The sequence below is a fragment of the Eleginops maclovinus genome, chromosome 9 (assembly GCF_036324505.1).
Source record: "Eleginops maclovinus isolate JMC-PN-2008 ecotype Puerto Natales chromosome 9, JC_Emac_rtc_rv5, whole genome shotgun sequence".
NCBI classification, from domain to species: Eukaryota; Metazoa; Chordata; class Actinopteri; order Perciformes; family Eleginopidae; genus Eleginops; species Eleginops maclovinus.
Window position 1 is genome coordinate 1,494,220 of NC_086357.1, and position 24,794 is coordinate 1,519,013.

At 42.6% G+C, this 24,794-nt stretch overlaps 2 protein-coding genes across 3 annotated transcripts in view; both read right to left on the reverse strand.

The window, feature by feature from the left end:
- Positions 1–128: 128 nt before the first annotated feature.
- gpr17 (G protein-coupled receptor 17) lies at positions 129–7,953 on the reverse strand. Of its 2 annotated transcripts, XM_063892223.1 has the most exons (3): positions 5,721–7,953; positions 4,673–4,778; positions 129–3,292 (listed from the first exon to the last, which is right to left on the reverse strand). In XM_063892223.1, exon 3 carries the CDS (start codon positions 3,283–3,285, stop codon positions 2,266–2,268), a length of 1,020 nt encoding a protein of 339 aa, XP_063748293.1. In that variant the 5' UTR covers positions 3,286–3,292; positions 4,673–4,778; positions 5,721–7,953; the 3' UTR covers positions 129–2,265. The 2 variants fall into 2 exon arrangements, with proteins under 2 accessions (XP_063748293.1, XP_063748292.1); XM_063892222.1 differs by lacking the exon at positions 4,673–4,778.
- A 236-nt stretch (positions 7,954–8,189) lies between these two features.
- LOC134870159 (unconventional myosin-VIIa) overlaps positions 8,190–24,794 on the reverse strand; it is a 46,646-nt gene continuing 30,041 nt past the window's right edge. Inside the window, exons 35-48 of the mRNA XM_063892219.1 lie at positions 21,927–22,108; positions 21,720–21,841; positions 21,482–21,636; positions 20,435–20,588; positions 18,553–18,708; positions 11,411–11,516; positions 11,211–11,324; positions 11,015–11,102; positions 10,820–10,926; positions 9,912–10,097; positions 8,931–9,047; positions 8,704–8,787; positions 8,504–8,623; positions 8,190–8,411 (exon numbers count right to left, since the gene is read on the reverse strand). Of these exons, the coding sequence (XP_063748289.1) occupies positions 8,319–8,411; positions 8,504–8,623; positions 8,704–8,787; positions 8,931–9,047; positions 9,912–10,097; positions 10,820–10,926; positions 11,015–11,102; positions 11,211–11,324; positions 11,411–11,516; positions 18,553–18,708; positions 20,435–20,588; positions 21,482–21,636; positions 21,720–21,841; positions 21,927–22,108 (1,784 nt within the window). The 3' untranslated portion in view covers positions 8,190–8,318. The remainder of the gene's footprint in view (positions 8,412–8,503; positions 8,624–8,703; positions 8,788–8,930; positions 9,048–9,911; positions 10,098–10,819; positions 10,927–11,014; positions 11,103–11,210; positions 11,325–11,410; positions 11,517–18,552; positions 18,709–20,434; positions 20,589–21,481; positions 21,637–21,719; positions 21,842–21,926; positions 22,109–24,794) is intronic.

A 24,794-nucleotide genomic window follows, 5' to 3' on the forward strand; every position in this document is an offset into this window, starting at 1 on the left:
CAGTGACAAGTCCCTGCAGCTTGGAGGTTTCTGTCCTGCACTAGAAATAGATTTCTCACTTTCACAGAGCGCAGGTCAAATCTTCACATATACAGTATGAGAGTTTAGAGAAGACACATGATCTCATGCACAGGGAATTCGAAAACTTTACTGAGTTATTATTTACAACTTAAAGTTACAAAGTACATTTATAATTCACATTTAACTAATTTCTGTCTCAAACCTCTTCTGCAGATGACTTCAAGCCAGATGGACTCACAGAAAAACAGGATTAATAGTTTGTCATGCCATAGTGCAATATCAAAACATGTGTACAAAACAATAAATGCATAGCATATTAAGTTAGGAAGTTGGATAATAAAAAAGCATATGTACAATGAAGATTTGTCTAGCAAAAATGAAGTAAGAAAGTCATGGAAAATAGATTTGTTATTAGGATTAAAAGTATACCTTATATTAAAACAATACCAAGAGTTTATAGCCATGCTAGCAGCTCTGAGAGACTGCACCGGAATAGTGGTGCTTTGAGCTAAATGCTAACATAAGCATGCTAACTTACTCACAATGATGGTACTCACATGCCTGACAGGTACACTCTCAACATTGATTATCATCCTGTTTTGGAGTATTGGCATTCAAAATGTTACTAATTAGCATCAAAAGCAAATCTAAGGCTATTGGGGATGTATCATGTTTTGTATTGGTCAAACAGGTATTCACTCTCAGTGGAACATGAAAGTGAGTACCAAAATATATTTTGTTCTGGACCAAAAGTGTGTCCAACTACTAATCATAGCTCTCTTTTTGGAAACTTATTCTGAAACCCAATGAACCATTGACCTGAGAGCCCATTTGCCTATCTGTTACCCAAAAAACAAACACCAAATGCCAATTGCTCCAGAACACTCTTCCTGAAAAACAGAAGGACATGGCTAAATAATATGAAGAAAGGCAACATTGGACCTTTCGGAAAAAAAACTTTCTTTACTGCCTCTGATTGGCTAGAACTTATCGCCTTTGTTGATTGGGTTGGTAAGGTTTAGCCATGAGGATTGAGACTGGTTAGTGCTAAGATAGTATATGAGGCTAAGCCAATCAGAGGCAGAGTAGGGCAGGTCGTGTCTTGAAGCTAAAAACATTGCGTCAGAGAAGGTCTGATGACCTCATCATACATAATATTTAACAATGTGGTTCTGTTTGTTGCGTGGGTAGAACATTTCTTTGGCGTTCTCGAAAAAATGAGATTTTAGTCCAAAGAAAAATGTTCAGACGGATTGGTTTTTTGAATAACGCTCATTGCTACAATAGCCTGGCAGCCCATATTTGGGGTTTTGCTGCTTGGTTGACTAAAACCATCTATCATTACATCAATACAATCACATTATAACTTCAAGATGAATCAGTTATGAACTATTCACACTATCTCAGTTTGGTGTGTTAGCACTTAGAGCTACTAAACCTGCTGGTCATTAATCAAAAAACTTTGTCTAGTGATCAAGGATGTCTGCAATTTTGTGGCAATTCCTCTAATAGCTAACTGACCAGGAAACCTTGCCATGCCCAGAGCCACAATGCAAGCATGGCTAAAAACACATTATATATATATATATATATTTTTTTTAACGCATTAGGAAGTAACAAGTCACATTTGGCATAGGATACGGTTACAAAAAATATACATTAAGAGTTGACTATGTACAGATTTGAACATTTGGTGTTTAACACAAAAATTTGAAGCTTGTGGAAATAATCACAGGTAGGTGGAGCCTTACCTCACAGACCGTGATGGCTCTGAGAGTGAGGGCTAGTGTGTAGGAGGCTCCTGTTGACCTTAAAGGCACTTTCAATATGTCAAAAAGGCTGCAGACTTTGGTTGTGGGATCACCTGGGGGTAGAAGATGGCAAAAAGAAATGCTCCTGGAATTATAATCTAACTACTTGTTTGGCTTATTTTCTTTAAAACAGAGAACCTGCAACATTTTCTTCAACAACTCTCACATATAGCTGAGCAAAGTTTGCCCTGTCTAGGTAACATGAGTTCACACAGTGCTGCCTGAGGCCTTATATGGAGTCCTCGCATGCTCCTGCTCGTACACAGGCATCACTTACAGTCTCTCAGGGTGCATTGGGCATGGGGTGGAGACTAGAACTGGGACATGGAGGCCAGAGAAGAACATCAACCACATTGTGAAATGGGCCTGAATAAGGAAATTCATCTACCGGTATATCAAACAATGTTCCAGATCAAATTCAAATGTATTTTGCTCAAAACTCAGACTTTGCACTGACAGAGCTCTCGTGTGTTCCCTTTAACTCTCCACTGGTGGCTGCTGACACTCCCGCCTGATCTTTGCAAAATAATCGCATTAGTGTTCCGCGGAACTTCTCCGCTCCAAACAGGTAGATTAGCGGGTCCAGGGCACCGTTCAGGCAGGTGAGGGATGAGGTGAGGCGGTTGGCCAAGCTCAAGCCTCTGCGCTTCTGGCAGGAGACGTCAGGGTGGTTATAGCCCAGGATAAAAGTGGCCCTGCTCACATGATAAGGCAGAAAACACACTACATAGATGAGCATGACCAGGCCAATTGTGCGCAGGGCCCTCAGCTTGAGGGCAGGCTCTAACCTGGAGCCCCGATGCAGGCTATAAATGATGAGCAGGTAACAGGACAGGGTGGTGAGGAAAGGTGGGGTGAAGGCCACAGCCAGGGAGATCAGAGCATTGCGCGAGGCCTTCTCTCTGTACAGCTGCAAACACACTGTCATGCCATCTACATCTGCCGTCTGGTTGGTGATGAGCAGTGGCGCCATGGAAACAGTAACCAGGGCCCATAGAGAGAAGCTGATGATGTGAGCGTAGCGGGCACGACGAACCTTTAGAGACCTCACAGCATGAACCACAGCCAAGTAGCGATCCCCCGCCACACAGGCCAGGAAGTACAGGCTGGCGTACATGTTGACAAAAAATAAAAACCCTGCCAACCTGCATGGCACCTCGCCAAAGGGCCAGTGGCCCCCTGTGAGGTGGTAGGTGGCCCTCAGGGGGAGGATGATGACATATGATAAGTCTGCCACAGCCAGATGAATCAAGAAGACATTTGCTGGAGATGAAGCGCCACGCTGGTGAGAGAAGATCCAGAGGGCAAGGCTGTTACCGTTCAGCGCCAGGAAGAAAACCAGGATGTAGAAGCATCCGAACAGTGTGTTCTCCACTGTGGTATCCACCGGTGCACAGCTTTCTGATGACTGATTGGATAGCACAGAGGACAGGTCCATTGTAGCAGACTCCATTTGGTTGCTGAGGAGACAACAAAATTGATATTTAAAAAGCATCTTAAAATAAATGTTCAGGCATAACTAGAAACATTTCTCTGTTTTCATTTTGATATAGCAAAATACATATACATATTCTTAGAGCACTTTTCTAATGTAGTCTCATTGTTTGCAGGATAAATAACAGTAACTCACTGACAGTTACAGGAGGCATGACTTTTCTAAACATGTGCTTTTCATTTCCAAAAAAAAAGTTCAGTATTCAAACAGCAAACTACTGCAGTGACAGGAAACCCAACCCCTGTCCACCCACCCTCCACCCACACACACCCACCCACCCACCCACACACACACACACACACACACACACACACACACACACACACACACACACACACACACACACACACACACACACACACACACACACACACACACACACACACACACACACACACACACACACACACACACACACACACACACACACACACACACACACACACACACACACACACACACACACACACACACACACACACACACACACACAAGACAAAGACAATAGGCAGGGAGAGTTTGTCACAGTGCCAGTCTCACAAGGTAACAATGGATGTCAGTGTCCCTGGTTAATGTCCACATTCACTCAGAGCGGATAATTACTTCATTCTGACCACTCCACGTCTGAGACTTCCTCTGCACACTATTCAATTCAGGAAGTGTGAGTCATTAGATCTTGTCTCCTCTTTTTTACAGTTTATCTGGCGTCGTAGTCTGATTTGTCAGCATAAAAGGATTTCATCTAGACTGAACAATAGTGTTTAAACCTAAAGTAAAGCTAGCATAGCATTAATAAGTATGTTAATGTGTCTCCAAAGTGTATATATTTTAACCTGACAGACACCACTATGTGTTTGTAAGCTAATAAAAAGCTAGTGCCAGAAGCCTGTTAGCTTAGCCAGGAAAAAAATGTCCACCCTAAAGCTATAAAGCAAACTTATTAACACCTTATATCTCCTATTTTTAATCTGTATCTAACATCTAATATAAAGATGAGTTTTTGTTTCGATTGGTTTTTTGTGACAGTAAGCTGATTTTATGCACATAGCCAGGCTAAATGTTTGCCCCTTTTCAGTCTAAACTAAGCTACTCGTATCCTCTGATTTAGCTCCATTTCTTATTTAGTATTTTCCAAAATGTCCTGAATGTTCTTTATGGGTTACAGCTACATAAAGTAAGCTGTTAGTAGTTATATACTTTTTATCAAAGATATTTTTACATTCAAATGTCTAGGGTTATTCCTTTATGAGTTTAAAGTGCAACTTTTGATCAATATACTTTCCAAAATTCTTCGAAGGATTTCACATTTTCTCTTTTCTCTCTATAAGAAAACTATTCAACACACCTCAAAAATGACCACCCACTGCTTTATCCCTCCGGCAAGCTCCATCTGTCCACTCCTCTCATTTAGCTTTTGTCTGCTTTAGTCATTTACACAAATATCAGTGGGGCTGGAACACAAATAATCAATGTGAAAAAAGGCAGAGGTGAACTTGACATCCACTGATGTTTCTTTAGTTGATCAAAGTTTACAAGTAGACGATACAAAAAGCAGCCCGGACAGTGATACGTGATTAAATAATGCTGCACCGCATGGCTTCATAACAAAAACGAGGTTGTCTCTTTTTGTCTGACTGGGCTATCCGTTTTACCAGCTCACTGTCGCCTGACCATTAAGAAGCAGTCAGATGTAGCAGCATGACTCTTTTCAGTGTGTGTGCTCTTTCCCTGCACCGACTGGAGCTGTTAGACCAATAACCGAGGGTATTTCTCAGCCAAGGGCTCAGACTCTGAGCATTCAGGAGCCTTAAAGAAAAGGGTTTCAGTCCCAACAAGGATAACAAACCAGGAGCAGCACAGCTCAATACAAAAGCTCCCCTAAATACGGATCCCGAGGGATAATCCTAAAGAGAGCCAATCCTTAAATATGCCTTCATCACAATGATGTTGGTAAGCAGATCTGTGTAGGAGCGTTGACACAGAGGAGACTGAGCATCCTGGCATTGGTCGTTTTTAGGAGATTAGTCAGAAACAATTTGTTGTGACAAATCTGTGACAGCTGTCATGTGTACATTTTGTTAAAAATACCTCATAGAAACCTCGAGTAGAATTAAGTAACTGTGAAATCTGGTTATTGGACGAAATGCACATGATTTTTACTGACTGGAAGGATATACTGTAGTCCTTAAAAAGAAAATAATAGTCTTTTTTACAGAATAAATATGTTTTACTGTTGCACAGGCTCTAAAATAAGGAGATACTGCTTTACTGCAACCATGTATCCCACCTAAGTGTGTACTATAAAAACAGTAGAAAGAATCTTTCTCGCGGAGTCAGAATTCTTATTAAGTAATTAAAGAAAGAAAAAAAGCTTTCGGTAAAATATGACTTACCTGAGGTTGTGATCTTTACAGTCACTGGATGTCTTGAAAGAAGTTAGGCTGCTTTAGGAACAATTGAGCTGCTGAACACTCTGCAGGAGCTGAGTGGAGACTGGAGTCCAACGGCGAGCTCTGGAGCTCTGACACAAAGAATGCTGTCCTATCCCCCCTTTCTCTCCCTCAAGATGTCCTTGGGAATGAGACTGTGGCTCTTTTTGTGTTTCAACAAATTTGATAACAGAAACGGAGTCCCAATGAGAGCCTTCAATTTGAACCTTGACCCGCCCTTTCTTTCTCCATCCCCTTCTCCTCAGAGAGCCACTTGTGCGCCCCACAATAGCCTGAGTCAGAATAAGCAGCACATTTTAGCAGCGGGGAGAAGAATGGCATGCCTCAGTGCCAATGAGATGTTGGGTATGACACCATGACAACGAGGCCTAGTGGTCGACCGAGTGCCTTAACTATGAACTCCCACCCCCCTACTGATAGATAGAAGATGGACTGTGTTGTTAATTTAGAAGTTTATGACTGAAGTCTCAGAAATGATCTTTTGTCGATGGTCTGTTTAGTTCTAGAGGGCCCCCTTCCCTATAGGAGAGCGGGTGAAAAACAAGAGTGGGGAGGGGGGTCGATGGTTGGAGGAAACAGAGGCCCTTGTTGGTCTCTTGCCTCCTGGGGGCATCCTGAATTGGAATGCCCAAAATAATCAGTCACATAGCCCTCGGACAGATGTGGAGGGAGTACCCGCTGGCTGAGGGGGGATAATATTTCTTTCATACAGGGAGATCACAGCTGTGTGTCAGACACATCGGCCCTTTCTCTCCTCTGGATTATCGATATGCAAATGCTTTGTAGACTTGAATAGAGGCGCTATCTGTCCAGTGCTTGGGGGGGGGGGGCTCTGAAACCACTACACTGTTAATCTACTGCCAACTGCTAATTGGGATGGCCCCAGCGTTTGTTCGCCACTTGGGCTCTGTCTGTTCTGCGTCTTACTACCCCGAAGCCAAACATTGCTTTGTGTAAGCTCCTCCTATCATACATAAACCATTCTCCTCTCTGTGGGGACGACTACAGACTCTGGCTCCCGGCTGCTCAGAGAAAATAAAGAAGCGTTATAATTTTTTAACTCACCAACAGGCTTTCACTCGGGTCTTTATTTCATTTTAACAGAAAAGTATTTCTTAACAATAAATGTTTATTGGGAGTATAATCATTTTAAATAAATACATTTTCTGAAGATGGACTTATTAAAAAGGTATCCCTGTGGAGTTTTTGAATATCTTTTAGAACAACTTAACAATGTTTTGAGCAGAAATGTCATACATACATATACATATACATATATATATATATATATATATATTATATATATATATATATACATATATATATATATATATATATATATGTTATATCATTATATATAATGATACAACACATATATATATATATCTATAAAAGGGAAAGTTGACAGTGTGACGTCTCTGTTTGGTTGTAGGCCCACAGCTTTGAAGCCTTAAGTATGGTTGTTGTTATTTTGGTCTTTTGGAGGCGCTGGGGAGGAGCAAGGCCACGCGGGGGACCATGAAGTGAAATGGAGTAATAACTAACCAGCTAAAGCTAGCTTGGTTAGCAAGTTTCATCAATAATTCACTTCCTGTTCCCTAATTGGGATGCTAAGTCTAGCGCAAAACATGCTTAAACAAAAGGTGCTTCTTTGTAAAATAAACAGCTGACTCATTACAGTCTTAATGTGAAACATATTGTCTGACAGCAACTTGTCATTCACAAGGTAGCCCCGCCCTAAATCATACCCTACTTTATCAACTATGTTACTCTCAGCGGGACTAAAGTTCACATCATGCTGTTCAAAGACTTGAAACCAGCGCTACAGACCATAAAGTCATTAAGAACATTTTTACTGAGGTAATAAATCAAGTGATTGTTTTCAAAAACTCCACAGAGCACCTTTTATGTTTATAAGGCAAGCAGATTTAGAGAGGAGATTCCAATTGTAGAGAATACAAATAAAAACAAGGTTTGAAATATATATGGCTGATAGTGTATAAATGATTGTTCACAAAAACACATACCACTAAACAAGCAGAAAAAAACATGTTAAACAATACTTCCTGTGCATTCAAATGTCTTTTTCACCAGATGAGAATGAAACTAAATCGTTTTAGAGACTAATACACACAGGAAGTATTTATACTAAATGTGTTTAACAATAATTAAACCTGTGTGGTATTGAGAAATTTAAATAAGCATCTAAGGAAACCATATGCATAGATATTATTATTAAATTATATTACTTAAAAAGGTCTTCCATTACAAATATGTTACTTGAATACATGCCAAAGAAAGATTAGCTTTAAATAAAATGTGAGAAATCTGAAACAACTTTCTTTCATGCAATTAATCAATGTCAAATTAAATGAATTTGACTTTTTCCTGTTCTACCTTTTAGTGTGTGTGTGTGTGTGTGTGTGTGTGTGTGTGTGTGTGTGTGTGTGTGTGTGTGTGTGTGTGTGTGTGTGTGTGTGTGTGTGTGTGTGTGTGTGTGTGTGTGTCTTTCATAGTTGCATCAAACTGTGCTGCTTCAGCTCAGTTGAAGCGCTGGTTCCTGGTTTGCCCCGCCTTCCTCTCTCGGAGGTACATGTTGACGTAGGAGGTTATCAGATCATCCATCTTGTAACCCTGTTAAAAGGAAGACACAGAGGTAAAGAAAGAACAAATAATGGACACACTTTTCATCATTTCAAGCTCGCATGTCTAACGATAGATCTCACCAGTGAAGTTTCACACAGGAATTTGCTCCCCTCGACTAAACTGCCAATGGTCATGTGGAAGTAAGTGCTTCCACTGCACCAGCTAGCGATGCGGTTGAATGGGTGATTAGCCAGCACATCCTTTACAAAAGATAATAATTGTCATTAACGAATAATAACAGCAAGATGTTAAAGACAATGCCGTTTTTTTTCTGTCTCACCTTGGTTTTAGGGTGGATGATGGTGAGTCCCTGCTTGCTGATGGCTATTCGCACAATATCTGGGAAGCTTGGTTCAGATGTTTGCTGAAAATAAAGTTCAAAAAGCAAATGAGATAATTTACCATGGTGACAGAAGGAGGGAAGAGCGAGAGCCCCAGATAAACAATTCACCCACTCAACCAAAAGAACTACAGATATCTAAATAAAAGCCTTCTCTGCAGCCTTACCTTCACGTCAAAGAACGCACAGCCGAACGTGGGCCAGCGGCAGACCACCTTCAGGAACGTCACCTTAGCTTCCTCAGCAGTCATACCCACTTGTTTGTTATAAGATGCGACAATACTCTGAAAAACATTAAAAAAACAAAAAAAACATATATATATGTTTTTTTATATATATATAAAAAACATATATATATGTTTTTTATATATATATAAAAAAATCGCTCTTCCCTATATATATATATATATATATATATATATATATATATTTATATATATATATATATATATATATATTTATATATATATATATATATATTTATATATATATATATATATAAATATATATATATATATATTTATATATATATATATATATATATATATATATATATATATATATAAATATATATATGCCGCAGTGTGAAAAAACACTCTCATTTGGTAGAAGTATCTGCACTTCTTTGAATGAGGTTAATGATTTTCCAACGCCCCCGCAGCCCTCAGGCAATATTCTTACAGGCTGATGGGTGGGTCACAGGCATGGCATAATGGTGATATTGTTCAGATGAGAAATTTGAAGAACAGGTTTGGTGATGCTCTATATAACTGTCTGAGTATCCCAAGCCTGATATATATCATATTTCTCTGTGCCATAGAGCTCCATTGTTTTCAAAAACTACAGACAAGGACAAGTGCCTTCATTGAAATCCATTAAAATCACACAATTGGATCCCGCGGCCGACAGCACCAAATAATACATTCTGTTATTCAAGCTTTAAATGTTTATGTTTTGATGCATTTTCAAAGGTTGGTTTTCCTTTTTTTACGCAAATAAAAATGATCATGCCTTAGATTGATGTTGTTACTCATCAGCACTTCTCAAACAGAAAAAAACCTAGAGATGTGAGTAAACATTAACAGTTTTTTTAAAAAAAACATTGGGATTATGTTAACCAACTGGCATTTAAACTAGGCTCCTCATACCTTCTTCCACTCATTTTCGGACATGGCCTTCAGTTGGTCTGCAGGCACCAGCTCCTTCAGGACCTTGGGGATGGATACAAACTGGCTCTTGTCGTTGCTGAACTTTATCCTGAAGAGCAGAGCGGCAACGTTGAGCATCTCCTCTTTGGTGCTAACATGGTAACCTCTCAGGTACTTGGGTAGCTCCTGTAGGGTAGAAAGATAATAAAATGATAGAGTCTACTTTAAAAGAATTCACCACAGATCTGGGCCAAAGTTTGACCTTGAGCCAAGTTGCTACTCACAACCACAGACTGCTCGTTCATTGTTCATTGGGAGATGACTTTTGAATCTGTAATGTTTATAGAGGTCATAATGAAACCAGAAAGAGGGGTCTGGTACTAGTGTTGATACTATCTCATTTATAGGTCAGATAAAATTGTGTTAAACAAAAAATGATATTTTTCTTATTCTGTGATATATATTTCAAAAGAAAAAACTGAGGAATTTCACCAGAAATGAATAAAGTGCCCGATCATTTTTCTTGTAGTTTATATGTCAATAGCACTGACTCATTGCCTCTTTTTCTTGCTTATTTTTGTGGTCAGGGACTAGCGTTGCCTGATTTGGTTCTTCGATAAATTGATTGACGAATGTTTGTATCCACAGAGCTTTAAATAAAATAAATTGATCTTGTAAAATGTTGTGCGTTTAGATCATTTGCCTTACTTGACATTATATGTCCGGCACATTAAATTAAACAATTTGTAGGTGTATGCGTCACTAAACTCCATTCACGATCTTCAAAATAAAGATCCTACTTATATATTGTGCGGCCCAACTGGAAATATTTGGCTTTCATATTAGATGGAAAAACTTATCCCGGAAACTGTGGTGTTGGCAGGCTGAGCCGCATCATTTAAATGTACCTGAGGGAAATGGAAGATAACATCGGCCTCTGTGTCTCTGCCAGGGATCACGTTAAACCACAACTTCCTCATGAAGAACACAAGGTAGGGTATGTTGACAGGCCCACCTGCAGGACACACACAAAGAAGTTTTCACAGGTTAATACAAAGAACCCTCACAGGTCTAAAGCCACACCCATCTGAACATGCGTTTACCCTCTTTGGTCCTCTTGGCTTTCTTGGACCAGTCAGTGATTTGTCTCAGACTGTCGAAGAAGTAATCTGTGTCATTCAAACTGAGAACCTGAAAGGAACACAATTACAGACTTTGTGAGTAAAAAAGGTCACGAAAGATGGGAGAGAAATGTTTAAAAGAGATATCATGATCACGGCTGAGAAATGACAAATGAACCTTGTCATGTGTTTTGACAAAGATGCTGAAGCCGTCCGCAGAACCCAGACTGAGCTTCTTGCTAATGCTCTGGATCAGATCCCTGATCCTGGTGTTTGTGGCCACCTCAAATATCTGGAGAAAAATGACAGGAGTCATGATGTAACTTATAGAACATTTGTCCAGGCTTTTTCCTTGTAACTTTATACGAGAGGTGCTACCTCCTCTGTGTCGTTGGGGAAGTGGATTTTGTGGAAGATCTGAGTGCTGTTCTGTTGGATGGCGTCGACCTCCACCTGGTGTGGTGGGAGCTTCCTCGGCTCCATCCTACACAAGGACAGCAAACACTTTATCACACTGTTTATTTACTAATTTACTTTTTAATTAACTTCATCATTTTGTAGCCACAGATTGAGAACAGACAAAGAAAAAGAGAGTGCCATCTAACTTTTAAATGTGAACATTACTGCATGTAAATTCTGACCGCAGAACATGCCTTCAAAAAAAACAGACAAAGGTATTCTATATATCCGTTAAAATATTAAGTCCTGGGAGTACCTTTATATGGAAGCCCAGGGAGGCAGGTGAGAGAAAAAAATCTCATCATTTTCTAAGTCTGATCCAAATGGTTTTCTCTTCTTTGGTTATAACCTTTCCGAGAACCAGCACCTTATCGTGGTGGAGAGGTTTGTGTGCCCCGATGAACCTGGGGGCTGTGTTGTCTGGAACCTTGTGTTCCTGGTAGGGTCTCCCATGGCAAATTGGTCTCAGGTAAGGGGCCAGACTAAGATTGGTTCAAAAGACCTCATGAAAAACACACTTGAAAGCGAGGATACCTGAAACGGAGGAAGCCCGGGGTCCCCTTCTGGAGCCAGGCCCAGAAGGAGGACTCGTCGGCGAGCGTCTGATGGCCGGGCTTGCCACGGAGCCCGGCCGGGCACAGCCCAAAAAAGCAACGTGGGCAACACCTCCACTTCCCCGTCCCACGGACCCACCACCTATAGGAAACAGCAATGGAGTCGGGTGCGCTGCCAGAAGGGTGGCAGTGAAAGCAGAGGATCTCGACGGACCAGACTCAGGCGACAGAAGCTGGCTTTGGGGACGTGGAATGTCACCTCTCTGGGGGGGAAGGAGCAGGAGCTTGTGTGGGAGGTGGAGCATTGCCAGTTGGATCTGGTGGGGCTCACCTCTACGCACAGCGTCGGTCTGGAACCTTACTTCTTGATAGGGGTTGGACTCTATTCTTCTCCAGAGTTGCCCAAGGTGTGAGGCGCCGAGCGGGTGTGGGGATACTCACAAGCCCCCGGTTGAGTGCCGCTTTGTTGGAGTTTACCCCAGTGGACGAGAGGCTCGCCTCCCTACACCTGCGGGTTATGGGGGGAAAACTCTGACTGTTGTGTGTGCTTATGCACCAAACAGCAATGATGGAGATACTTGGAGGCGCGTGATTGGGAGGAACGCTCCCCCAGATCTGAACCGGAGTGGTGGTTTGTTACTGGACTTCTGTGCTATTCATGGATTGGCCATAACAAACACCATGTTCGAACATAAGGATGCTCATAAGTGTACGTGGTACCAGAGCACCCTAGGCAAAAGGTCCAGGATCGATTTTGTTATTGTATCATCGGACCTGAGGCTGCATGTTTTGGACACTCGGGTGACGAGAGGGGTGGAGTTGTCAACTGATCACCATCTGGTGGTGAGTTGGGTCGAGCGGCAGGGGAAGCCTCTGGACAGACCTGGTAAGCCCAAACGTGTAGTGCGGGTGAACTGGGAACGTCTGGAGGAATCCCAAGTCCAGGAGGCCTTCAACTCACCCTTTCGGGATATGTTATCCCTGGGTACTCCTGACCCAGTTGCAAGGTATCGACAGGCCCGAAGGGCAGCAGCCTCAGCCGTGGCCGAGGCAAAGCAGCAAGTGTGTGAGAAGTTCGGAGAAGCCATAGAGAAGGACTTTCGGTCGGCACCAAAGTTTTTCTGGAAAACCGTCCGACACCTCAGGAGGGGGAAGCAGGGAACCATCCAAGCTGTGTACAGTAAGGATGGGACGCTGTTGACCTCAACTGATAGTGTGTTAGGGTGGTGGAAGGAACACTTGGAGGAACTCCTGAATCCGACAACTCCGCCCTCTATGTTAGAGGCGGAGCTGGAGTATGAAGGGGGATCAATTCCAATCTCACGGGGGGAAGTCACTGAGGTAGTTAAACAGCTCCACAGTGGCAAAGCCCCGGGGGTGGATGAGATCCGCCCAGAAATGCTGAAGGCTCTGGGTGTTGAGGGACTGTCATGGTTGACACGTCTCATCAACATTGCGTGCAAGTCGGAAACAGTACCGAAGGAGTGGCAGACCGGGGTGGTGGTTCCTCTCTTTAAAAAGGGGGATCAGAGGGTGTGTGCCAATTACAGAGGCATCACATTACTCAGCCTCCCCGGGAAAGTTTACTCTAAGGTGCTGGAAAGGAGGGTCCGGCCAATTGTCAAACCTCAGATTGAGGAGGAACAATGCGGTTTTCGTCCTGGTCGTGGAACGACGGACCAGCTTTTTACTCTCGCAAGGATCCTGGAGGGGGCCTGGGAGTACGCCCATCCGGTCTACATATGCTTTGTGGATTTGGAGATGGCATATGACCAGGTTTCCAGGGAGATACTGTGGGAGGTGCTGCGAGAGTATGGGGTGAGGGGGTCTGTAATCAGGGCCATCCAATCTCTGTATTCCCAAAGCGAGAGCTGTGTCCGGGTCCTCGGTAGCACGTCGGACCGATTTCCGGTGAGGGTCGGCCTCTGCCAGGGCTGAGCTTTGTCACCAATCCTGTTTGTTATATTCATGGACAGGATTTTGAGGCGTAGTCATGGGGGAGTGGGTCTGCAGTTCGGTGGGCTAAGGATTGCACCATTGCTTTTTGCAGATGATGTGGTCCTAATGGCTTCATCGGTCTGTGACCTGCAGCTCTCACTGGATCGGTTCGCAGCCGAGTGTGAAGCGGCTGGGATGAGGATCAGCACCTCCAAATCTGAGGCCATGGTTCTCAGCAGGAAACCGATGGACTGTCCACTCCAGGTAGGGAATGAAGCCTTACCCCAAGTGAAGGAGTTCAAGTGTCTTGTTCTCGAGTGAGGGAACAATGGAGCGTGAGATGGGCCAGAGAATCGGAGCAGCGGGAGCGGTACTGCAGTCGCTTTACCGCACCGTTGTGACGAAAAGAGAGCTGAGCCAGAAGGCAAAGCTCTCTGGGATTTCTCCGCAGGGTGGCTGGCATCTCCCTTATGGATAAGGTGAGAAGTTCAGTCATCCAGGAGGGACTCGGAGTAGAACCGCTGCTCCTTGACATTGAAAGGAGCCAGTTGAGGTGGTTTGGGCACCTAGTGAGGATGCCACCTGGGCACCTCCCTAGGGAGGGGTTCCAGGCACGTCCAGCTGGAGAGACCGCGGGGTAGACCTAGGACCAGGTGGAGGGATTATATCTCTTCGCTGGCCTGGGAGCGTCTTGGAATCCCCCAGTCAGAGCTGGTTGATGTGGCCAAGGAAAGAGAAGTTTGGGGCTCTCTGCTGGAGCTGCTACCTCCGCGACCCTGACGGATAAGCGGGAGAAGATGGACGGATGGATGGATGGTTATAACTTACCATTTTTTAACAGGTATAAAAAGGATAGTGATAGGATAATCCTTATACATTCCTTGAATATTGTTTTTTGTCTTTGAAACAGGTGGAACGTTTTTTTTTTTGTTTTACTTTCATTTCTTATTTGAGAAAACTGGCTAAAGAAAAAGCGTTAGTTGTTGGACAGTAAGACTCCTCTTAGCCACTTGTTCAGAATAGGGATGCACCGGATCCTGATTTTTAAGATCCTGCCGGATACCGGATCCACTGCTTAAGATACTGCCGGAACCGGAACCGGAACCGGATCCTACTCGGATCATCAGCTAGTACATTATAATGCAGTGAAAACCACTTTACAGTTCATTACTTCATTTCCTTTCCTTAACAGATGAAACATACGCAATAACTTCTAACATTATCTATTTTATTTCAATAGTTACTTGGAACACACCGCTGAAATGTGCAGCTTAACGTCATTTGTGTACAGGCTTATTGTTCAACTTCTGTTCAATCCAAAGAACAAAGAAAGAGAGCAAAAAATTAGATTATTTATTACTAAAGAGAATGAGGCCTGTCATAAACAGCAAGCCATAAAGTGCTCTTTGAAAAGTAAAAGAGAAGAGTAAAAAGAATCCAACATAGGCCTACTGCTTTTACAAACTAAAATATAGCAAATGTAGCACATGTATAACTCTTGGATACAAAATGTTAATAGGCCTGGTAAATGTAATGAAAAAAGATGTAGGCTAATAGTAGCCTATTAACTGCAGACTGATTTTTTTTTCTCAGAAAAAAAAACACTGGGAATCTTGATAATCATGAATGCTCATGGAACAGGCTATTTCACTTTTCAAGCACATAATTGTAGGCTTAATTAGAACATTAAACAAAGTGTGGCACAAAAAACTCGAACCTACTCTATATTATGAACAACTTCTATAGCTAGCTTTCACAGAAAATGAGCGTTTCCTTTCAGAAAAACAAGACGCTCTGCATTTATCGGCGACAGCCGGTTGCGCGTGTGAGAACGGATGTCTCCAGCGGTGCTGAAAAGTCGTTCACTGGGTACAGAGGTTGGTGGTGGGCAGAGATAAACTTTGGCCGTTTTTGACAGCAGTGGAAAGCGCTGCTGATTGCCTCTCCACCACTGAAGCGGGTCTTCGGTTAGAGGAATCAGTGGCTCGCTGTAAAAAACGCTGACCTCTGTTTCGGCGCTCAGTGTGGCTGTCTCACACTCGGTGTTGCTGCGGAACAGATCGTCCCAGTTGCTCCAGATACCTGAACAGTGTCGTTTCGCTCGGCCTGTCGCCCCCTCTGTCTCAGCCTGGTCAGATGGCGCTAGCCTCGCACGCGAGTCTTGATCTGATTCGGATATGCGGGAGACAGCCTCCTGCACAGTAACTTTGATCGGCACTGGAGTGTGTCATTCATCCAAAATTTGGTTTTATATCTCGGATCAAGACTTGTTGCCACAATGAACGCAGCGTTGCCCTCAAGTCCCTCAAATCTGTCTCGCAGGGACGTCAGCATGCGCTCTTTCATCTGTTTAATTCCACTGCTGTCGGTTTCATTGTGAATGAAGCGCTTCAGCATCATCACAGCTGGCAGGACTGTTGATATGCATGCATTTTCTGCACTTATTTCCCTTGTCAACTCCTCGAAAGGCCTGAGCACACTGAGCACATCTTCCATCAGAGTCCACCTCTGAGCATGAATATGTTGCATGCTCCCGTCTCTGACACATAGAGGTTTATGGCACGCTTCTGTTCCACCAAGCGATTGCACATCAGATAGGTAGAATTCCACCGTGTCACTACGTCCTGGATTAATAGGTGATGTGGTAGCCCCAACTCCTGCTGAAGAGCTGACAGCCTTGATTTCGCGCTTGAAGAGTGTTTAAAGTGGCCTACTGTTTTCCTGCCCAGTGCGAGCATGTCAGAGATACTTTTTTGGGATAGAAGGCTTTCGTGTATGCACAGCTGGAGCGTGTGTGCGAAGCAGCCAGCACTGGGAATGCCAGCTTCGGACATGGCTTTGCGCATATTCGCAGCGTTGTCCCTCAGGACCAGGTGATATTTGTTGACAGGTATGTCCCACGCTTTCATAATGCCTTGCAGTGCGTTTGCGATGTTAATAGCTGTGTGTCTTCCATCGAATGCCTCGCATTGTAGGATAGCAGTCACGCGGTTGAAATGATCATCAATCCAATGTGATGTTACGCTCAAATATGACTGAGTGGTGTATTCGCAAGTCCATGTGTCACATGTAAATGAAAAGGCCTGCGCTTCCTTGACATGCGCTCGTATACGGGAAGCTACCGTTTCATACATTTCAGGAATTATTTTATCAGCAAAGAAACGCCGTGAGGGGAGTTTGTAACGAGGCTCAAGCAATTGCACTAGCTCGGTGAACCCAGTGTCTTCCACAATGCTGTATGGTTGCAAATCAACAGCTATCATTTTACCGATTGCGGCATGTATGGCATTGGCTTTTGGGTTGTCTGAAGCCCACGGTTTGTTTGGTACAGGGCTAGTGAAGTTGGTAATAGTGGTCTGAGTACCACTCTGTGACTGTGCTGCTGTGGTACCTGTAGCCTCACTGACGTTAGACTCGGCCTTGCACAACTCATACTCCGTTGGATGCTTTGCACGGAGATGTTTAAACAGCGGAGATGTTGAGTAGTGTCTAGTGTCTTTACCTCCACGAGCCAAATTTGTACTGCAAAGCTTGCATATCGCGCGACTTGAATCTCCCTCTTTCAGTTCAAAGTACTGCCATACAGCACTTTTTCGGCTCAATGCATCCATTTCCGCCGACGACTGCTAGCACAATGGAGGTTATCTTCTTTAAACATTTAACGACGTAATCACGTTGTGCGTACGTGCTGTAGGATCCGGTCCGGTTGGGGCACCGGGTCCAGCAGTAACCGGACCTCGTCAAAAACGCCACTATCCGGCAAAACCGGACCCCGGATCCTGGATCCGTGCATCCCTAGTTCAGAATGCATGAAGAAGTTCAAACTTACCTGGAAGTAAACATGAACGCTTCAGCCCTATTTAAAATATCTGTTTTCACAGATGAAAAGTACCTTTACACAATTAAGAAACCCTTTTTTTTAAACTTGAAAAAAGTGCTCAATCATTTGGAAAGACTATCAGGGGCATTTTTTCCCAACTTTTCTTAAGTAGTTAGCATAGAAGAGGAAAGAATGTAGACAAGATTTTTTCAGTCCCTTGTCTCTAGGCTACCAATAACAGAGATTAGAACATGCGGTCAGCTTGACATTTCCTTTCTCACCGTGGTGTCATGTCACATGGTGGTGGCTGCTTACCAGAGGTGGCATGTTGCAATTGCCTTGTTCTTTTCTACCAGCTACAAATCATCCAGTCACTGTTTGCATGCTGGCTGACATCACACACCCTTCATATTGTACACACTGCTTTGAACTCGGTTAAGACATGTTGCTGTGAGTGTGTGACATCGCTGCTGAAAATGTACTTTGCACAAAGTATTTTTTGCACTAAAGCACTACTTGCACTATTGTCAAACTGTGTTGATTGTGTCTAACATATGTATTACTTAGTTTTCTTTTTGTATACCCAATTTGACCCCCCCTTTTTTTTCTACGCTCTTATCTTTTTATGTTTTATGTTCTTGTTTATATTTGCACTGTGGGACTGCCAGAAACGGTATTTCAATTTTGTGTATGTATACACATGTAGAAACTTTGACAATAAAGTGGACTTGGACTTTGACTTGACTAACCTGAGGGAGCTCTGCAGGCGCTGCAGGCAGTCGGAGGTGAGGGCTTCTCTGCGCCGCGACTCCAGGAACTTCTGAGTGTGCTTTAAAAGGGCCTGGCTGGGAGGGAACATCCCGCAGCAGAGCCACAGCAGCTGCCAGCCCTGCTCCATGCTGAACCTGGGGGGGAGGGGCAAGTTGAAGATGAGTTGGTTGCCATTTAAATATATTCACTAACACTGAAACATTGGAGGGTTCTACTTCAGGAAAATAAATCGAATTATGTTGGTTTATTTTTAATAATTAGTCTGTTAGATATTTCATTTTAATGGTTGATTAATGAATCAACCATTTGGCCTATAAAATACACTGCCCGGCCAAAAAAAGTCCAGACCTGAACCCAATTAAGAGTCTTTGGGATGTGCTGGAAAAGACTTTGCGCAGTGGTCCGAATCTCCCGTCATCAATACAAGATCTTGGTGAAAAATGAATGCAAGAAATAAATGTTGTGACATTGCAGAAGCTTGTGGAAATGATGCCACAGCGAATGCGTGCTGTAATCAAAGCTAAAGGGCTATTAGAGTGTGACCTTTTTTTTGGCCAGGCTGTGTAGTAAAGAAGTAGCAAGGAATAAAAACTAGATATTTAGTTAACATTGATACTAAACAGAAAATATATGGAAAAAAAGGTTTATCAATGAGACCTGGAACCTGAAAAATACGAGTTAAACGTCAAATCTTCTTGCTATTATGATAATTTGAATTGAAAATAATAAAGCAATTAATATCTTTTATAACAAAACATTCATCATGGTAACAGAATAGGTCCTAATTTTAATCAACTGCCTAATTATCATTCTAATAAATAATAAAATAATAAATCAATAGACACATGGAGCTTTATTTACTTAAATCATGAGTGAAGGCATTGATTGGAATAGATCTTCATCACCTCACAGATCTTAGGATGCAAATAGAGCGTTTGGGGTGGACCTAAGACTGCTGCAGCGCTCACATGAATCGGAACAGAGAGAAGTGGGGGGGCCAGAAACATGGAGGAAGGAACCGAATGCTGACATTTTACATCTCTTCCAGATGGCGGAGCTGATAGAACCAGAGTTGTTTTTGTAACCACTGCAGAGTAAATGTTCTTATTCCTGGACTCTGAGGGTCAATGGTTCTTCTATAACTAGATAAAAATGTAAAACCCTGGCAGTGGCAAACAGCTTTGGTTTTATATCTCATTTGATTACATTCATTAATGTTGAAGGTGTGGACATTTTAACTGCTACTGTGTAAGGTTATGTCCTGATCATAGGGTTTTTGTTTAGTGTTTTACTTTTAAATGGCTTGTCTGGTCTTACTTCCTGTGTTTGCCCTCCTGTCTGATTGTCTCATGTGATCACCTGTTGACCCTGTGTTTCTCCTCCCTTCCCCAGCTGTGTCTTGTCCTGTGATTACCCTTCTGTGTATTTAGTCTTGTCTTCCCTTTTGCTCCTTGTTCGGCCGGCGCTTTTCCCGTGGTTTGGTCCCTGATGTCATGTCGTCTCCATGTTTGTCCCTGTCGGTTTTGTCCTGATCCCTTCCTCGTGCTCCCTGGTTTGTGAGTGTTAAGTTCTTCCTTGTTTTTCTTTGTAATCAGCTTTGTTGGATTAAAGCTTGCCTTTTGTTGTGACCCTTTTGATTGCTTTTACTGCACTTGGGTCCTATTTACCCCAACCCTGACAGGCAATACTGCTGTTAAAAGCACCTTATTTGTTTAAACAATTTTGCATAAGCGATTAAAATGTTTAATCATTGCCCATCACTATTTTATATCAAACCCATTTCCAACCTTTTCTTGGAAAAAAACCCACCAACAGCTTGAAAGAATCAGAGCGCCTATGATAGCGAGGAAACAGACGTACCGGTTGTTATTGCTGCTCATCTGCTTCATGATCTGGCAGTAGATCTCGTCCCTGAGGGCCTCGTTCTGAGTGGCGGGGCTGAAGATCAGGTCTGTGAGCTCCAGAGGACTCTGCATCTGCTTGGTGGGATAATCTCCCATATATTTCAGGATCGGTGCACAGCAGTCAAGGAGGAACAACCGTCCTATTTCCTGGACTTAAAGAGATGTGAGCTGCTGATAGGTCGTTGAAGGGACTTGTTTGGTTGTAGGCTCTTGACTATATTAATTAGCTAGGTTTGAATGACACTGTGCTATATGCCATCCTGCACTCCTGCACTTAACACTCTGACTTCACTGTATTCTTCTTTTCAAGAAAGAGACAAGACATAGACGAGAGGAAATACATAGCTAGATAACGAGACTGCATGGTCATTGCAAATGGAAACAGTAAGATAACACATCATACATCTACTTTTGGACAGCCTTTTCCATCATGGGCTGAACACCTTATGCATTATGAATGAAATGATCTTCAGATATAAAATCAAATTCAAGAGAAGATAAGAGTCGGCTCAAAAGCAAACCAGAGCTCCACATATTCTGTAGGCTAGTGTAGAATATCGAGGTGTATTTGCATAATGTGTTTATTATTTTGTTTCCACTTCATTATTTGATACTGAAAGATATTACTACGCAGAACATGCTAAATCCCAGCGAAGGAAAAAGAGTTTAAATTAACAACAGCTAGAAACTCTTTGTGCTACACAGCAGCTTCAGTATTTTTTGGGATGACTGGAAAACTGAGAGCCAAGTGGGTTAGTGAGTGTGGTTAGGGTTAAGCAGATACAAAGAAGACACTTTGTAAGGTCTGATTAAACAGTGGGGTCTGCTCTGTGTGGGCATGAATCAGGTACAGTTGTGTCAGGTAGTAGAACAATGAACCATGCCCTGAAACAGGCTTATAGTACATTCATCAATTTAACTTGGGTGCCAAAAGGTGCACTGGTGAAAAAAACACGTAGTAAGAAATGTTATTTTTCATATATACAGTATGTGTGGAGGATATCAGTGAAGGCCTGGCAGGCTTTGTGGCTGAGCTCCGGGTTGCCCACCAGTTTCTGGAGGAGTGGCTGTCTGATTGGCTCCCTGGAGTTGGCCCACAGTCTCTCAGGAGCGGCGTTCCTGGACATCACCTGACGATTCACATCCTTAGTGGGCTGCCTGTTGGATCAAAGAAACAATATGGGTATTCCTGCTGCCACTGCTGTCCCAGTGTGCACAACAGAGAGGGCCTCTCCAGATACCTGAAGTACTCCTGGGAGAACTCTTTCAGCGTGGTGGGGGCTAATCTCTCCATGGTCCCAGTTTCCTTCTGGTTTGCCTGTATGATGTTTTTCCTCTGGTTCGGAGACAGGTTGATGAGGCTCTGAAACAAAGGAGCACTTTAATTCTCCACAGAATCTGAGCACAATAACTCATCTGGCAGGGAAGGGTGGTTGACATCTCCATACCATAACCTGATTGGTGGGTTTGCTGAGCGTTGGCAGGATTAGGATGGCCTCGGTGGGGACGGCTCCGGTTTTTTTTGTGCTCTCATTCTGGCCCTTTATCCAGCCACGCTCCTGGGAAAACTCGTCGTCTTTTATTATGATAATGAGCTCTCCTTTCTTGAAGCTCAGTAACATGGGGTCGTCTGTAGAAGGAGCAAAAAGAGCAAAAGAGATCAACTAAAGCTGAGCGTAACTCAGATCAGGAAGACTAATTTTCTGTTTCATCATCCTAATCCTCCCTCTCTCTTTCCTCCAGCTGTCTCTAATCATCTGATTCTAAACATTCATTCTTCAGTGAACTAGATTTTGCCACAAACTGTGCTACTGCAACCCCTATTCCACTTGTGCCTGCATTTCCCTAAGATCCAGATGTGGTATTATTGTTCGAAGACTATATCCATTTGACATATAATAAGTTAATAAGATAAGATATACTTTATTGATCCCAATTTGGAATTTTCTTTTTTGTCACAGCAGCATAGATAAGACATTAATTATTGTAAATAAATAAAATAGTAAACACAAAAATAAAGATATACATATCAGCAGTAGAACATAAACACAATAGGCAAAAAAGTGAATATATACGGTTGAGGCCAAAATGATTAACCCCCCAGGAATTATGGAACACTTTCCTAAAATTCTTCCCAATGTTTGCAGCATTGGTAAAAGTTGATATAATCAAACATTCACCAGTGCTATTTAGTAGCTTTTGGTACATTTTGGAATATAAAATACATTTTTAGGCTTGCTTTATATCAAATATAGTGAAAAATGGGATGGTCAAAAATATTAGCCCCCGTGTGAATTTTTGCTTTCAAAACACACCTAATTAACCAATCAGCTTTCAAACCACACCTGTGCAGTCAATTGGCTTCCTAACAACACCTGAGCATTCAATCAGCATAAAAGGACTCCAAGGAACAGGACACTTGATCACATTATTGAGAGGGACTACTTTTACTCACCATGCCAAAGACAAAGGAAATCAGTCTTGAGCTCAGACAGAAGATAGTGGAGGCTCATGATAAGGGGGAAGGCTATACTGCCATTTCCAAACGTTTCACAGTGTCTAGAACCGCTGTACGTTGCATCATTGCCAAGTACGAGGAGACAAATTCTGTAAGAGGCCTTAGGTCATCGCTGGGTCTTCCAACAAGACAATGACCCAAAGCATACATCGAAATTGGTCCGACAGTTCCTGAATGTCATGCTGGGAAACCACGCAATTTGGAGCAGCTGGAAAAATTTTCAATGGAAGAATGGGCCAAAATCTCTCAGAAGACCAGTGCCAACCTAGTAAAGAACTACTCTAAGAGGTTGTTGTCAGTTGTGGCTCAGAAAGGGTACACTATTGACTATTAATGGCCAGGGGGTAATAATTTTGGATGTCTCATTTTTGCCCTTTCTTGTTTTCAACTTCAAATATCTTAATCAAACTTAGTGGACATTTTGTCTTTGTTATTTTGGAAACAAATACACTATAAACACTTGTTGTTAATGGTCATTTCCATCGAGAAATCAAGAGTTCTTTCTAATTTCATAAGGGGGGCTAATCATTTTGGCCTCAAATGTACATGTCAATAATGAAGGATATATATCTATATATATATGTGCGCAATTATTATGCAAGTTGTATTTTTGAGGATTATTTAAATTGTTTAACAACTACAGTGCTCTCGGTCAATTCAAAGTATTAATAAACCTCAAATCTAAATTTACAACTCAAAATGTACAAATAAACATATTGACATTAAAAAAAATACAAAATCAGTGACCAATATCGCCACACTCCTCTTCATTGACAGTCCCAAGCCTTCTTTCCTGGAGTCTGTCAGTTTCTTGATCTGTTGAACATCAACTCCCAGATTCTTTTCAGAGAGGAGTCTCCCTTCACATTAAATCTCCTGGTTAAGTAGGGCCCACACATTCTCAGTAGGATTTAGGTTAGGTGAGGACGGGGGCCATGTCCTTATTCTTTCATCTTTAAGGTCTTTACTGGCTAGCCACGCAGAGGAGTACTGCGGTGCATGTGTTGGAGCATCGTCCTGCAGAAGATCCGGGTCTTCTTAAAGATGCAGACTTCTTCCTTTACCACTAAGGGAAGGAAGGATTTCTAAAAACTGGCAGGAGGTTCAGTAGTTGATTTTGAGTCAACCCTCACTTCTTCAACTTGAAAAAGTCCAACTAGCTCCTCTTTAATAATACCAGCCCACACCAAAACCCCACCTCCACCTTGCTTGAGTTGAAGTGGAGTTCTGTGCCCGTCACTGATCCAGCCCGGGGGGTCCATCCATCTGGTCCGTCAAGAGTCCCTCCTCTCATCAGTCCATGAAACCTTTGAAAAATGTTCAGATATGTCTTGTCCCAGTCTTTCCCCTCATGTGTCTTGCTCAGTGGTGTTCCGGTTTCAGCCGTCCTTACCTTGGCCCTGTGTCTGAGCTCTGAACACCTTGTACTTCTGGGCACTGCAGGTAGGTCACAGTTCTGGAATATGACAGCACTGGAGGTGTGCTGCCTTCAGGCAGATATAAAACATTTTGGGACTTTTATTTAATGTGAAATTCATTTAGCAGGAATACTTTTATTTTGACATAATGTCACCGTGTTAGAAACAGGAAGTAGGGAGTTGGAAGTTAGTTGGAGCAAGGTTAGCTAATGTTTCAAGTTTCAAGGTTTCAAGGTTTTATTTGTCATATGCACAGCAGATACAGCGTATATGTTGGCAATGAAAATCTTATGTCGCGTGCTCCTCCAACAACTCCACATACATGGTGCAAATAAGATAAATAAAATAGTGCAAAAAGAGAGAAGAATATTTACAGTAAC